Below are 13,824 nucleotides of genomic sequence, written 5' to 3' on the forward strand. Positions count from 1 at the left end.
GAGCTGTACTCTCATTTCTCTGTCTTTAGTCCATTTCCATCACCTCTTTTCTTTATTGGTTCTTTTGGCTATTTCTGTATTGAATCTCAGGCAGCTTTCTATTCTCCCAGTAAAAAGCTGAGTAATTCTCAGGCACTCTGACAGTGGGATACATATCATTGTTACATTTTATAGCTCACAAGGGTATTTCTATATTTGTGTGTTCAGTAGCAAAACCAAAGCAATGGTTGCACATTCCTGCTCCCAGGAGCAATCCATGGATTAACACAATTTTTAATAGCTGCACACAACACATTTGAGGTTGTTCTGAGGGCAACAAGAGAAAACCAATCACAAATTGCAGAAGAAGTTACTGAATGTTGAGCTTCAGCAACTACAGCCCATGTTCAATGCTGCTTCCAAGACTAACAGACATTGATTTTCCTTCTCGATTTCAGGCCTGTGCTTATGGAACAGCTGCCCTTCAAAAGTCCTTAGTGTTCTTTTGCCCACAGGGGCCAGTGAAGTCTCTGCTGAGGCTGGAGGACACATTGTGACTGCAAATTAGAACTGGAGCAAGACACAGGTGGAGAAATAGTTGTGAAAACTGATGGAATAACACAGGGAAGGCAGGTGCCAGGACTTCAGCTACTTCAGCACCTGTAATTATTGCCTTGTTACACTCCAAAAACACATCCCCTCCCCACTACCTGGATCACAGCTTCTCTGCATTGTCATGGCTCAGAACAGGGAGGCTGTTCAGTGAACAATTCATGTGGCAAGACCATCCAAAAGCCAGAGACCCAAAATTGTACCAACCTTGGCAAAGAGGGTCCAGCAGTGCTACCTGACTGTCATGTTGGAATTGGAGGGGATACTGGGATCAGAAACCTGAAATCAGAGTGGCTTTCATCAGCAGCCAGGTCAGGTCTCCCCAAAAAACAGATATTGCAATCACATTGTTTCTATAAAAATGTTAATGACACCAAATTGGTAATTTCTAAACTTTACATTAGCTCTAGTTATGCTATTTATGAAGAAAGTGAAGAAAAAAATGCTGATGGCTCCCCATCCTTTTGCATTTTCCCCCACAGAAAAGGTATTTATTGTGCTGCTTGTCTGGATGTGGGTTCAATTATCCAGTAATACACTGATCCTCTGGCTAAATTCACTTTTTATTAAGAAACTAATTTAAAAATCAGGAGGTCCTTTAGACAGCTCAAGTGACCTTTATCAGCAGGCACCAACGCAGCACTTTTCTTGTAAAGAAAGAGCTCATTATCCACACACTCCTCTGGAATCTCCAAGCAGCAGACAGAAGTTCCAGAGTTCACCCCAAGCTGAAGCTTTCAGAAGACTCACTTTGAATTTATTAGGCAGGATTTGACTTTCTAGGAGGAGGAAGAATTCTCGACAGTGGCTTTGGCAAGCGCAGGCACCACAGAGAGAGCTCACAGGTGCTATTTCAGGAGTGCTGCAAGGCTCCTTCCCCCAGTTATTTGGCTGCTGAGTTGGCCTTTCATTGTGCAGTGACTTTCCAAACAGACTCTGCAGCTCTGTGATGCAATTATTAATCCAGTCCCACTGCCTGACCAATGTCCCTTGGTGATCACAGCTTTTGGCAAAGAGGGACAAAGGTGTTGTTAACTACAGCACTGGAACCTTACAGCAAATTCATTACACAGGGTGAAATGTTATTTACTTATCTCTACACCCAAATTTTCTGCTTATGGGTTTTCAGGTGTTTAAGTAGAATTAATAGCAAGACTTTAAAACAATATTATACTTTCATTCTCCTGAGTGCAGTTACACAGTGAACTGAACACTTGGCTGTCTGTCATGGGCACATGGAACGAGTTCAAGATGAGGTCGAGTGACAAACACATCCTGGCATGGCCCAAACTCGGGGCTGAAAGCATCAGCTAATAAAATGAGATGATGATTCTTACTTCTCATGACCTGTAAAGACAGACTGAGTCACCACACAAAAAATGTTACAATATCCTGAATGGAAAACTGCAAGCAACTGGTTATGAAACCTCTTGGATTCTGAGAAGGCAGGACTGAGCATGCCAAAACATGAAGGTATTTCAAAGAGACTAAGGTAAGATCAGATTTATGATCAAATCAGCTGAAGTAAGAGAGTTTCTCAAGCCTGATGGTTAAAAATACTTTGGGGATACAAATATTGATTACTGGTGTGCAGAGCTCAGGTAAGGAAACCTCTAGAGCACAGGAAAACAAAAGTGTAACTTAAGAGTGATTTTATACTGGACACATCCAACAACTCTAGATGGATCTTAGATAATACATTTCTGACAGCACAACCAGTGATGAGGCTTCTGGAATGGCTATCTCATCTGCCACTCCAAGAACTATCTCAAAACCTTTCCAGAAAATAAACAACCCCAAGAAAACCCCAAATTCATTTGCTCTGTCTGCAGGTACATGCACTTAACATCCAACAGCTCAAATGACTTTGCTGCTTGGTTCTCACCATTGTTAAGAAGGATAGAAATAACCAGTTTGGGTCTTTCATCTACAGCTCCTGCCAGCTGCCCCTGCAGCTTGACTGAGCTCACTAAACTCCACTCATTTATAGAGAGTAAATACAAAACAGAAAGCTCCCCCAAAATAAAATGATGTAATGAACTCCTACCAGAAAGATCATTCTTTTCAAGCCCAAATCAAACACAAAACTCATCCCCTTTAATTCTGGCAGCACAAGACAGCATCAAAAGATATCAAAAAGCATTTTACATGCTGCAAATTAGTCTGTCTTGAAACAAACACCAACAAATCAGCACATGCCTATTTTAATGACAGCAGAACTTACTTTAACCTGTACTTAATTGCTTTAAGATAAGGTGAAGTAAGTCTAGACACAGTCTTTGCACAGGCTTCCCTTGGTTTACATAAGCTACTGCATTTCAGCCTTAAGATCAGAACATGGATGTTATTATGGAAAATAAAGACAATTGTTGTACAGGCTGCTTTGCAGAAGAGCATTTGTTAGTGATGCAAATACAGAGTTATGCTATAAACAGTGTATTTATTTTAGCAAAAGGTGACTGCTTCCCTAAACAGAATAATAATAAAGGCACACGGAAATCCAGTCTGGAGAATAATAAGTCTCACAAGCAGCTTTGCCTACACACTAACCCACAGCTCCTGACCCAAACAATTCAATGTTTTGATGCTCAGATCACTGAAAACACTTCTGAGAACTGAGCACTGAGGTATTTATAACCCTCACAGCCAGGTGACTGTGAGCAGTGCAGCCTCTCAGCCCCTGCACAGGGTAAACAAGGACACACCTGAACAGGGAAAGCTCAGGGCTCCCGTCGATTCCCAGACACAACTTCCTTCCAATGAGCTGTTTGTGACTGCTACTAATGCCAGCAGGAAGGACTGCGACCGAGGTGAGGATAAGGCTCTCACAGGGACCACAGGTGAACTTTCTGCCTTAAAGCCATAATCTACAGCTACAACACGATTTGGGTTGCAGCAACCCTGGCAAAACAATTCAAAACACTCTCCCTACAGAGATTCTCAATCTCCCAGGTTTACAGAATCCCAGAATGGTTTGGGTGGGAAGAGATCTTAAAGCTCATCCTGTTCCAGCCCCTGCCATGGCAGGGACACCTGCCACTAACCCAGGCTGTTCCAAGCCCCATCCAGCCTGGCCTTGGACACTTCCAGGGATCCAGGGGCAGCCACAGTTTCTCTGGGCACCCTGTGCCAGGGCCTCACCACCCTCACAGTAAAGAATTTTTTCCGAATATCCCATCTAAATCTACTGTCATAGTGAAGCCCTTCCCCCTTGGCCTGTTACTCCAGGCCCTTGTAAACAGTTTTTCTCCATTTTTCTGCAGGCTCTCTTCAGCTCCTGGAAGGGCACAATACAGTCAGCCCAAACCTTCTCTTTTCCAGCCTGAACAAGCCCAAAGCTCAGCCTTTCCTCACAGCAGAGCTGCTCCATCCCTTTGATCATCCCAGTGGTCTCCTCCAACAGCTTCATGTCCTGCCTGTGCTGGACCCCAGGGTTGGAGGCAGCTCTGCAGGTGGAGTCTCACCTGAGCAGGACAGAGGGGGAGAATCCCACCCCTCCAATGCTGCCCACACTGGGGGAGCAGCCCAGGGCTTCGGGGGTTCTGGGTCCAACACATGTGACCAAGGCATGTCCAAGCAACTCATGCCCAAGTCCTTCTCCCAGGGCTGTTCTCCAGCTCTTCATTCCCAGCCTGGATTGATACTGGAGTTGACCTGACCCTGATGCAGCACCTGGACCTTGGTCCTATTAAATCTCATACCCAAGACTGCATTATTATCATCCCTTCTCTGAAGGGCCTCAGGTCACTGAGATGGCAGAACAGAGGCAGGCAGGATCACAGCTAACACAAAAATGTGCCTATGAGCAGAGGTGGGCTGAGGTCTCACCCACTCACGAGAAAACCCCCTAGAAACTCCTGCTCCTTTCAAAGCACAGTGGGGCCAGAAAGGAGGGAGGAAAAGGAAGGTTAACTCAAGCCTAAAAACATGCTTAAGACTAACCCTGCACCAGCCTACAGCCCCAGAACACGTGTAGGAGGGTGGTGTGTGACCAACCAGCACCCCAGGGGGAGGCTGGTTCCATTCTGGGGGTGGTGGGCACAGCACGGGGCACTGGGCACAGTCCCGGCCTCACACACAGCCCAGGAAAACGTGAACGCGTCAGGGACACGAGGATGCAGTGCTAACCTAGGGATAACAGTCCCAGCCCCCCACCAAACCCAGAGTGAGGAGACACTCCAAAGACCCCCTTTGCAAGTAAACACTACAAAGGTGGCAGCACCCCCACTCTCAGAGATGGCCCCCGTCAGTGCACAAAGGGGCTGTCCCTAAACACCCTCAGAGCAGCCCCCAAAGCTCCCCAGGCCCCTCCAAAGCACATTCACAACAACAGAGTCCGCTGTGACCCCCCAGACACCCCCTCGGCCCCACAGCCCACTCCAGCCTATCCTCTGTGACCCCCAAACACTCCCTCAGCCCCACAACCCCTCTGACGGCCAGACACCCCCAGCCCCTTCATCCATGTCCCCCGACCCTCTCTTCCATGCCCCCTGTGATCCCCAGATACCCCCCTAACCCCCTCCAAAGCCCATGCACAACAACGGAGCTCCCTGTGACCCCCAGCGAGCCCCTCAGCTCCCTCCCCCACGTTTCCTGTGAGCCCCAGGCCCCTCTCGGCCCCACACTCTCCTCTATGCCCGCTGGGCCAGGAAAGCCCCCCCAACCCCCTTTTCCGGAGACAGAGCGCACTGCGGGAGTCCCCAGGCCCGTAACCGCCCTCAAATCACCGAGAGCACGGAGAAGACCCCCAGAAGCTCAGAGGAAAGCGGGAAGGGGTCCCCAAAAGCCCCGCGGGGTCCGCGGCCGCCCCCGGCCCTCCGAGGCCTCACTCACCGCGTCCCCGCCGCGGCCGCTCCCTCAGGCGGGCGGTGGGCGGGGCCCCGCCCCTGAGCCCCGCCCGCCGCCCACGCCGCCACGCGATTGGACTAGCTTTGTGATTGGCTTACCCAGGTGGCCAATGGGAATCGAGAGAGCATGAGGGGGCGGGGCGCGAAGGGTCGGTGTCCGCGGGAGGCGGAGCCCTCCCAGTCCAGCCCAGTCCAGCCCAGTCCCCTCCAGCTCTATCCCAGTCCCCTCCCGCAGCCCCTCCTTGTCCCCAGGACTGCCTCCCAGTCCAGCCCAGTCCAGCCCAGTCCCCTCCCGCAGCCCCTCCTTGTCCCCAGGAGTGCCTCCCAGTCCAGCCCAGTCCCCTCCAGCTCTATCCCAGTCCCCTCCCGCAGCCCCTCCTTGTCCCCAGGAGTGCCTCCCAGTCCAGCCCAGTCCCCTCCAGCTCTATCCCAGTCCCCTCCCGCAGCCCCTCCTTGTCCCCAGGACTGCCTCCCAGTCCAGCCCAGTCCCCTCCCGCAGCCCCTCCTTGTCCCCAAGCGTGCCTCCCAGTCCAGCCCAGTCCCCTCCCAGTCCCCTCCCGCAGCCCCTCCTTGTCCCCAGGACTGCCTCCCAGTCCAGCCCGGTCCCCTCCCGCAGCCCCTCCTTGTCCCCAGGACTGCCTCCCAGTCCAGCCCGGTCCCCTCCCAGTCCCCTCCCGCAGCCCCTCCTTGTCCCCAGGAGTGCCTCCCAGTCCAGCTCAGTCCCCTCCAGCTCTATCCCAGTCCCCTCCCGCAGCCCGTCCTTGTCCCCAAGCGTGCCTCCCAGTCCAGCCCGGTCCCCTCCAGCTCTATCCCAGTCCCCTCCCGCAGCCCCTCCTTGTCCCCAGGACTGCCTCCCAGTCCAGCCCAGTCCCCTCCCGCAGCCCCTCCTTGTCCCCAGGACTGCCTCCCAGTCCAGCCCGGTCCCCTCCCAGTCCCCTCCCGCAGCCCCTCCTTGTCCCCAGGAGTGCCTCCCAGTCCAGCCCAGTCCCCTCCAGCTCTATCCCAGTCCCCTCCCAGTCCACCCCCCTATATCCTAGTCTATGCCGGCGTCACCAGTGGTTCCCAGAGCCCTTCTAGTGCCCCTTTTGTTCCTAAAAGTACTCGTTTTGTCCCTCCCAGTCTATCCCAGTGCCTTAACAGTCCACTCCCAGTGCCCTTTCTGTCCATAAAAGTGCCTCACAGTCCTTCCCAGTCCTGTCCAAACCCTCCCAAATCCCGTTCAATCCCCTTCAAGTCTATCCCAGTCACTTCCAGCTCATCTCAGTCTATCCCAGTGCCTTCCAAACCTATTCCAGTGACTCCCAGTCCATCCCAGTCTATCCCATTACCCGCCTCAGCCGCTCCCAGTCCCCTCCCCGTGCCCCTTTTTTCCTAAAAGAGTACTTTTTGTCCCTCCCAGTCCCTTCAAAGCCCGTCCCAGCCCCTCCAGCTACCCCTAGAGCCCCACAGCGTGTGTGTCCACACCACAGGGTGTGCGCGGGGGCAGGTGGGCACCCTCCAGGTGCGCTCCCACCTCCCGCTGCTCCGGGACCGGCGCGCAGCTTTCCCCCGGCCCCGGCCGCGCCTGGCGGGGACAAAGCACGAACCCCGGTGCCGGAGCTGCTCCCGGCGTGTCCCGGGATCGCTCCGTCCTCCGCCCGCGTGTCGGCCCGCGGGGCCCCGGCCGCAGGAGCTTTCCCGGTGCTGTCCCGGTACCGGGCGGAGCGGGGCGAGCCGCGCGGTCACGGCCCGGGCGGGGGCGGGGGGAGCACGACCCGGCCCCGGGCGCTGTCCCCGGCGCTCTCCGGCTTCCCGGGGCTCCGGCCCGTTTCGATTTCGTTTTTCGCGAGGATCGCGCCGCCGAGCGCTCCGGACACCGCGGCAGCGCCGGGCTCCGCTCGCACCGGGCCGGCGAGCGGCCGCCCACGGCCACCGGCCATGCAGGTAGGAGCCCGGGCCGGGCCCTTGTCCTCCCTCCTCCCCGTCCCCTCTCGGGATTTCTCCTCCTCAGCTCGGGCTGGAAGTTCATGCCCTGGGGGGTGACCCCCTACCCCACCTCCAAACGGCCTCACAAAGCGCGGAGCAGCCGGGAGCCTCTGTTCCCCCATTTGGTTCTGAGCAAAAAGCTGCTCTCACACATCTGGGGGCTCCTTTTCACCCTGCTTTTTCTCACTTTCCCACTCAAACACCCCCAAGGACAGTATTTCCCCTTGAAACAAAGAAAAGCTTCAGAAAAGTCTGAAAGTAGCTAAGCAGGGATAAAAGCAAGAACATAAAATTAGTATAGCATAATAAAAATTCAGAATGTATCTCAAGGCCTAGAAATCTTTAGGAGCAAGAAGAATACCAGATTTGTTCTGGTTTTACTGTAAATCTTGTTTGTAAGAGAGTCACATCGATGGGAGAAAATTAAAATAACTTTTAGAGAGTTCTAGACAAAATACACTGCTAATTTCTTTCACTTTTATTTTCCCCATAGCTTATTGCTTAGAGTGAATTTGAAAGACAGTTTTCAGTGCTGGCAAGCCTGCTCAGAGTTTATTCTGGAGTCTCACTGTTCTCCTCATGCAGTGTCATGTAGTTGCCTGCTTTTTCAATCCAACCCAGTGACCACCAAATTGTCCTTGTGCTGAAGAAACCCCCTCACCAGCCTGATGCCTTCTGCTGTAACTCCCAGGGAAGCAGTTTTCCCTGGATTGATGCACTGTATTGCTCCTGTCTCCTGGTCTGATTTTGGGAGCTTCAGCTTTGCATTTAAGATGTGTCCAGCTCCCATCTCCTCACCCTTCATTTTCAGAGGGCTCAGCTCCTCTGCCCGCACACACAGTCAAGGGGTGGCTGCTCTAAATCATCTGCAAAAGCCTGCCTGAGCCTGAAGCGCTCAGATTTGGTAGCTGCTTCAGAAAATGCCATTTGACAGCAAAATTGTTAATTTTCTGGTGAGTGAAGCTGAGAAATTGCTGGGATTCACACTAATAGGTTTTTAAGGGGAAACATTATCTGCTTGGCTGCCAGTAATATTTCAAGATCTAGATGTGGCTGGAAGCAGGATCTGAGCTCCCTTCTGGCTAAGATGCCCTGGCTGAAGGGGAAAAATAATTCTTGAGGGGCCAGACCTCCATGGAGAGCGAGCAAGAGGAGCTTGCTTCCCCCTAAACTATGGGATGGCCATTTCCACTTATGCCCAAATGATCACTGGGGACAGAGTGAGAGACCTCTCTCCATATGGTGTTTTCAGGACAAAATCAAAGCACTGTTGCCGGCTTTATTTTCACAGCTCTAAAGAACAGAAGTGCTCTTCTAAAGCCTTGAGCATCCATCGAGCATCAGAGGGTCCTGCAGGAGCACAGGCACCGCAGGCTCGGCCAGTCTTAGCTCCATCTTCTACTTCCCTGCAGCCATGGGGAGTGGGGATGGATAACCCCCACCCAGAGCCTGAATGAGGGCAGGTTCCTCTGCTAAAGAGCTGGAGAAAGAGAGGCAACCTGGCATCTCTTGGCAAGCAGGGATTCATCCTGGGGCCGGGATGAGGAGAAGTGTGAGGAAGAGCTGTAGACAACACATCACGTCTGTGGTCGATGAAAGTCTGGTCAGAGAAAGAGTCAGATAAACTTTCCCAAGCATTACTCTGGGAAGTTTGAGAAAGCTCAGAGGAAGAATTAAAACAATCCTTAATCTTTACTAGTAGTGTTTTAAACATATTATTTACTTATAAAATATTTGCAAGAAGGGTGTTATTTCTAATTAACCAACAGTATAAAGAGTATTAAAGACAAATCAAGTCCAACTTTATCATAGCTATCTATAAAAGAATATATATATGTCTAATAAAATTTGCCTTTACCTTCTAAAAACCTAAGAGTTTATGTCACTTCATTCATGCATCCTTAATACAAAAACAACACACATCACATCACACTGCTATGAGAAACCAGTTAGGAAATACTGGAGCAGGTAGAGGCACCTCCAAAGCAGAGGCAGGACCAGAATTTCCCCCCACTGATGTATCTGATCTCTTCCCCAGGGCAAAGTGGCCATCAGCTCTTCCAGTCCCGTGGTGGCAGTGTCGTTACCACCCCCAGCCCAGGCCAGACCCTCACCCCTCACTGGGCAGATCTTCAGGCTTCCAGGGAGGCTGAGTGAGTAGAGGTTAAGCAAGTCAGTGCTGCTCAAAAAGGAGCTGCCATGGGGTGGGACAGGGTGGGTACAGCCATGGTTTCCCCCCGCCCAGGGACCATTCCCTGCTGGCAAGGGGGACAAGGCTTTGTCAGGGTTCATTTTCTCTCTTTGTGGTGTTTTTGACTCGTGAGTGCTTAATATAGAGGGGAAGTTTGGTGATGGAGAAGAAGCCCCACCCTGCCACTCAGCAGTTTTGAGAACAGAGCTGTTTCAGAGGCTGCTCCTGGTTTCAGGAATCCAGCCCTCACTGTGGAGCAAGGATGATGTGATCCACTGGCTACGATGGGCTGAGAAGGAATATTCCCTGCGGCCCACTGACGAGAGCAAGTTCGAAATGAACGGCAAAGCCTTGTGCATCCTCACCAAGGATGACTTCAGACACCGAGCTCCGAGCTCAGGTTAGACCCAGGGGTTTGTGAGCTTCAACCCAGCACAAGGTGTGCTCTGCTGAGAGGGCTCGATGGGTCCACAAAACTCGACGGGTTTTGTGCTGGAGATGAGGACAGCTCTTCCTTTCTCTGGTCTGTCTGAATTGCAAATACTTTGGGATGGGGAATAACCCCATACTGTGTCGTTCAGAATCTCAGCAACACTACCTGAGAGGGATCATTATCCAAAGTCATCTGAGCAGAGTTTCCTTCCCTGCAGGGGATGTGCTTTATGAAATACTCCAGTTCATTAAAACTCAGAGAAGAGCTCTGGTGTGCAGCCCCTTGCTGAGCTCACCCTTCAGGAAAGCCAGGAGCACGGAGGAAGGTATGATGGGAGAAAAATATCCTGGGAGAATGGCAGTGTCCAGCAGGCAGAACCTGCCTGGTTGCACACACCTGGGGCTTGGAGCTCAGCCTTCTGAAACCATCCCACACCACCCGAGAGAGGCAACCAAGCTCAGCAAAGTCCAGGCCACCTAGGAAGTTTGTAGTGATGCAGCAGGTCAGAACCAGTGCTGTGGGGGTCTGTGGCAAACTGGCAAGGCTATGGCTTCCCTAAGAAGTCTGCCTGCAGACTGAGATTTGGATCAGGGACGGTCAAAGCCAGGCAGAGGCACAGCCCTGCTGGAGACTAGTCCTGCAACATAGCTGGGGAAGGGCTGAGGAGCTGGGGCTGAGCTTACACAGAGCTTCTGGGTCAGTGGGTGGGGTGGGGAGAGGGCCCAGGTGAGGCTGGTGGGGGCCAGTGAGGCTTCTTCATGCCCTTGGGGGACCCAGGTAGGAGTTAGGGTGGGGTTGGATTGGTGTCAGAGGCTGGATGTGTGTGGAGGTGGATCTGGGAGCACTTTCCTGGACTCTTCTACTGGTTCATGTGCAAGGTAGTTAACATATTAAGTCCTCACAAAATTTACCAGGGGGTGCCTGTGCTCTGGGGCATTTTCCTGGGCCAGTTTTTCTTCTGTGTCTGACCCTTACCCTACCTGGCATCTCCTCTAACCTCCCTGGACTTTCTGCTGCTCCAGCCCTAGGAAAATCCCAGGCTTTCCTCAGCACCCTCCTCTGCTGGGCTGGTCCCAGGCTGATAATCACTCCGGGCTGTCCCTCCCCTCCTGTTTCAGGGCTTTGCAAGGTCTGGGACCCTAATGAGCCACAGGGTGCTTAATAGGGTTTTTTTTTTTTTTTGCAGGTGAAGACTGCAGTGCTGAGGCTGCCCCAGTTGTTTCCTCCTGGCTGGGCTGTGCCGAGCAGCCCGTGTTCCACAGCCACACGCAGCCACTGAACCTCTCCCACCACAGCTCAGGGAGTAGCTGCAGGCCAGCTGCCATCTGTTCTTTTCCTGCTACCCTGTCGGCCCCAGTGGATGGGAAAATTGCAGGTAATTATGAATTTATAGCCTTGTTCCTTGGGGAAATGAGATGGTACTTTGTCCTGTCTGCCCATCTCTCTCCCTTCCCCTCATTCCATGCTTTTCCACCTCAGTTTCCCCGCCTGAAAAATTGTAATTGCTCTGAGATCTCGCACTAAAAGTGCCATGAGCTCTGGTTCTTCTCATATGTATTGTCGCTGCTAAATGTGCAATCCTGCTGCCTGGCCAGCCTGGCTGGAGCACAGTGGCAGTTCTGTGACCACCAGTTCCCCCGTGCTCAGACTGCAGGCTGCTGTGGGAATACGTGTACCAGCTGCTGGCCGACCGCCGCTACGAGCCCTACATCAGGTGGGAGGACAGGGAGGCCAAGGTCTTCCGCGTCGTCAACCCAAATGGGCTTGCCCAGCTCTGGGGCAACCACAAGGTGAATGCAACTGAGAGTGAATTTGTCATCCCTGAGAAGGAATTTGTCATCCCTGCATGTCCCTGTATGAGCTGTTCCCTAGAGCTGATGGCCCAGGGGCTGGGGAGGGGGACACAGGGGGGTGCAGGGTTAGTGGGAGATGCCAGCCTGGTGGTTAAAGTGGGACTTTCTCATCCCTTGGAAAGCAAACCATGAAGCCAGTCTGGGTTAGGGGCCCACACTACAGACCCACAATGCCCCAAACATCCTCAGATGTCCCATGTGTGGCCCTGCTGCACACAGACCCAGACCAAGTGTTGCTGTTCACTTTTGCTCAACACCCCCCAATCCTTTTCTCCTTCCAGAACCGGATGAACATGACCTATGAGAAGATGTCACGAGCGCTCAGACACTACTACAAACTCAACATCATCAAAAAGGAGCCAGGGCAGAAGCTGTTGTTCAGGTGAGGTGAAGCAGAACAGAAGAATGAGCTGCCTGGGATGGCATAGATGGGGCATGGAAAGGTGATGAGCTCCAGATGTTGGCAGCTGCTTCATCCAGCAACATCCTGCCCTGCACATACCCCAGTGGGTTTGTGTCCAGGCTCTGTCCTGTGCCAGCTGGGAGCTCAGTGCTCCCTGGGATCCTCAGCACAGCCCAAGGATGGCAAATCCCCTCTGAGCTCCAGAGCTCAGCTGATCACAGACTCGTGGAAAGGTTTGTGTTGGAAGGGACCTTAAAGCTCATCTCATTCTACCCCCCGGGCAGGGACACCTTCCACTCTCCCAGGTTGCTCCAAGCCCCATTGAGCCTGGCCTTGTTGAGGGCATAGGCTCCAGCATTTGCATGCATGCAAAGGCAAAGGATCCCCATCTCTGGTTTGGGGATGGGGTTGGATGTGCCCTTAAAGTCATCACAAAAATGCATTTCAGGTTTTTGAAGACTCCTGGGGAGGTTGTCCATGAGAAATCAAGCAAACTGGAGCAGCTGGAGAATGAGGACCATGAAGATTTGAAGGAAGACCCAGTGGAGGTTTCAGCATAGTGAATCTGTGGAGGTTTCACTGCAGTGCATCACAGGGACACTTGTGCTTTCCTGGGCAGTGCTGGTGTCTCTTGCCTCTCCTGGATAGAAGGCCACAGAGCTGGCCTGGATTTCAAAGCCTGCTGTGAGCCAAAGCTGGGGCATCTCTAGGACTTTATTAGCAAAACACCCCCAGAAACTGTCCCCCAGCCCCCAAGGCACAGGGGGATGTGTGGGCGGATCTTCTGCTGGTTCCCCTCCTGCCCTTCAGGAGGTAATGTGATATTTTTGCTCTGAAATGTTGGTGCTTGTCTTTAAGGTCCAACCCTGTGGAAAAGATCCCTCTGTTCTTCCAGGGAGATGAGCTGAGCAGAGCAGGAGCTCTGGGCCGAGCACCTGCTGCTCTGCTTGGGCAGTGAGAGCTGTCCCCAGCTGTGAGCGAGGGCGCATTGCAAATGTGGTGCATGCTGGAATCTCTGTCTCCTGTGAGGTTGCTCCTGGGATCAAGGTTAGGAGTGTGCTGAAATACCTGCCTGGATCAGGCCTGGCTGAAGCTCCGTGGTTGCCCATAGCTGGTATTCACTTTAACTCCTTTCCCTCCAGATAATGACTTTTGTAATTAATTTTGTGATTGAATAATGTGAAAAGAAACAAAGCCAGTAACAAATATGACCCCACCCATGGTCAGATATGTGATTATTTGTTTTGAGTTTGAAGCAGGAATACCTGAAGTGAACAGTGTGTTTGTGTGTGTGTGTGTGTGTGTGAAAACAGAAAATACCCACTACAATTTTCACTTTGCTTTCCACAGAGGAAATAAAATGCTGTGACTGTAAGGTTGAAAATCTCACTTCTTGCTGTTTGAAGGTCTGAAACTGGGAAATCCAAGCTTTCCTCATTTAAAACCAGCTCCTGTGGGCACCCAGATCTCATCCCCAACATCTTTTGGCACCAGTCTGAGCTGCTCAGCAGCTGATGGGTGAGCACAGTACAAACACGTGG

General features: G+C 52.2%; 2 protein-coding genes across 3 annotated transcripts in view; one reads left to right on the forward strand and one right to left on the reverse strand.

Annotated features, from left to right (window-relative positions):
• The window catches only part of KCTD20 (potassium channel tetramerization domain containing 20), a 28,098-nt gene extending 22,541 nt beyond the window's left edge, over nucleotides 1–5,557 (reverse strand). The window contains exon 1 of one of the 2 annotated variants that reach the window (XM_068173146.1): nucleotides 5,425–5,557. Coding sequence is in view for 1 of the 2 variants with exons in the window: in XM_068173143.1 (XP_068029244.1) it covers nucleotides 2,816–2,988 (173 nt within the window). In the remaining variant the exon portion in view is untranslated. Of the gene's footprint in view, nucleotides 1–2,815; nucleotides 3,749–5,424 lie in introns of those variants that run through there. The other variant, XM_068173143.1, reaches the window with a different exon arrangement.
• Nucleotides 5,558–9,419: 3,862 nt separating this feature from the next.
• On the forward strand, nucleotides 9,420–13,579 carry ETV7 (ETS variant transcription factor 7). The gene is made up of 7 exons (XM_068173148.1): nucleotides 9,420–9,556; nucleotides 9,830–9,994; nucleotides 10,245–10,352; nucleotides 11,214–11,402; nucleotides 11,675–11,817; nucleotides 12,162–12,262; nucleotides 12,732–13,579. The coding sequence occupies exons 2-7, from the start codon at nucleotides 9,931–9,933 to the stop codon at nucleotides 12,841–12,843; spliced, it is 717 nt and encodes a 238-aa protein (XP_068029249.1). The 5' UTR covers nucleotides 9,420–9,556; nucleotides 9,830–9,930; the 3' UTR covers nucleotides 12,844–13,579.
• Nucleotides 13,580–13,824: the final 245 nt, after the last annotated feature.

The sequence above is a fragment of the Anomalospiza imberbis genome, chromosome 26 (assembly GCF_031753505.1).
Source record: "Anomalospiza imberbis isolate Cuckoo-Finch-1a 21T00152 chromosome 26, ASM3175350v1, whole genome shotgun sequence".
In the NCBI taxonomy this organism is placed as follows: Eukaryota; Metazoa; Chordata; class Aves; order Passeriformes; family Viduidae; genus Anomalospiza; species Anomalospiza imberbis.

What these genes read in the sequence shown, in the direction of transcription:
- ETV7 (XM_068173148.1), top strand. Translation starts at nt 9,931, where the DNA reads ATGAACGGCAAAGCCTTGTGCATCCTCACCAAGGATGACTTCAGACAC. An exon ending in ACACCGAGCTCCGAGCTCAG is followed by an intron (nt 9,995 to 10,244) that starts GTTAGACCCAGG and finishes CCTTCCCTGCAG; the next exon opens with GGGATGTGCTTTATGAAATA. An exon ending in AGTGGATGGGAAAATTGCAG is followed by an intron (nt 11,403 to 11,674) that starts GTAATTATGAAT and finishes CCCCGTGCTCAG; the next exon opens with ACTGCAGGCTGCTGTGGGAA.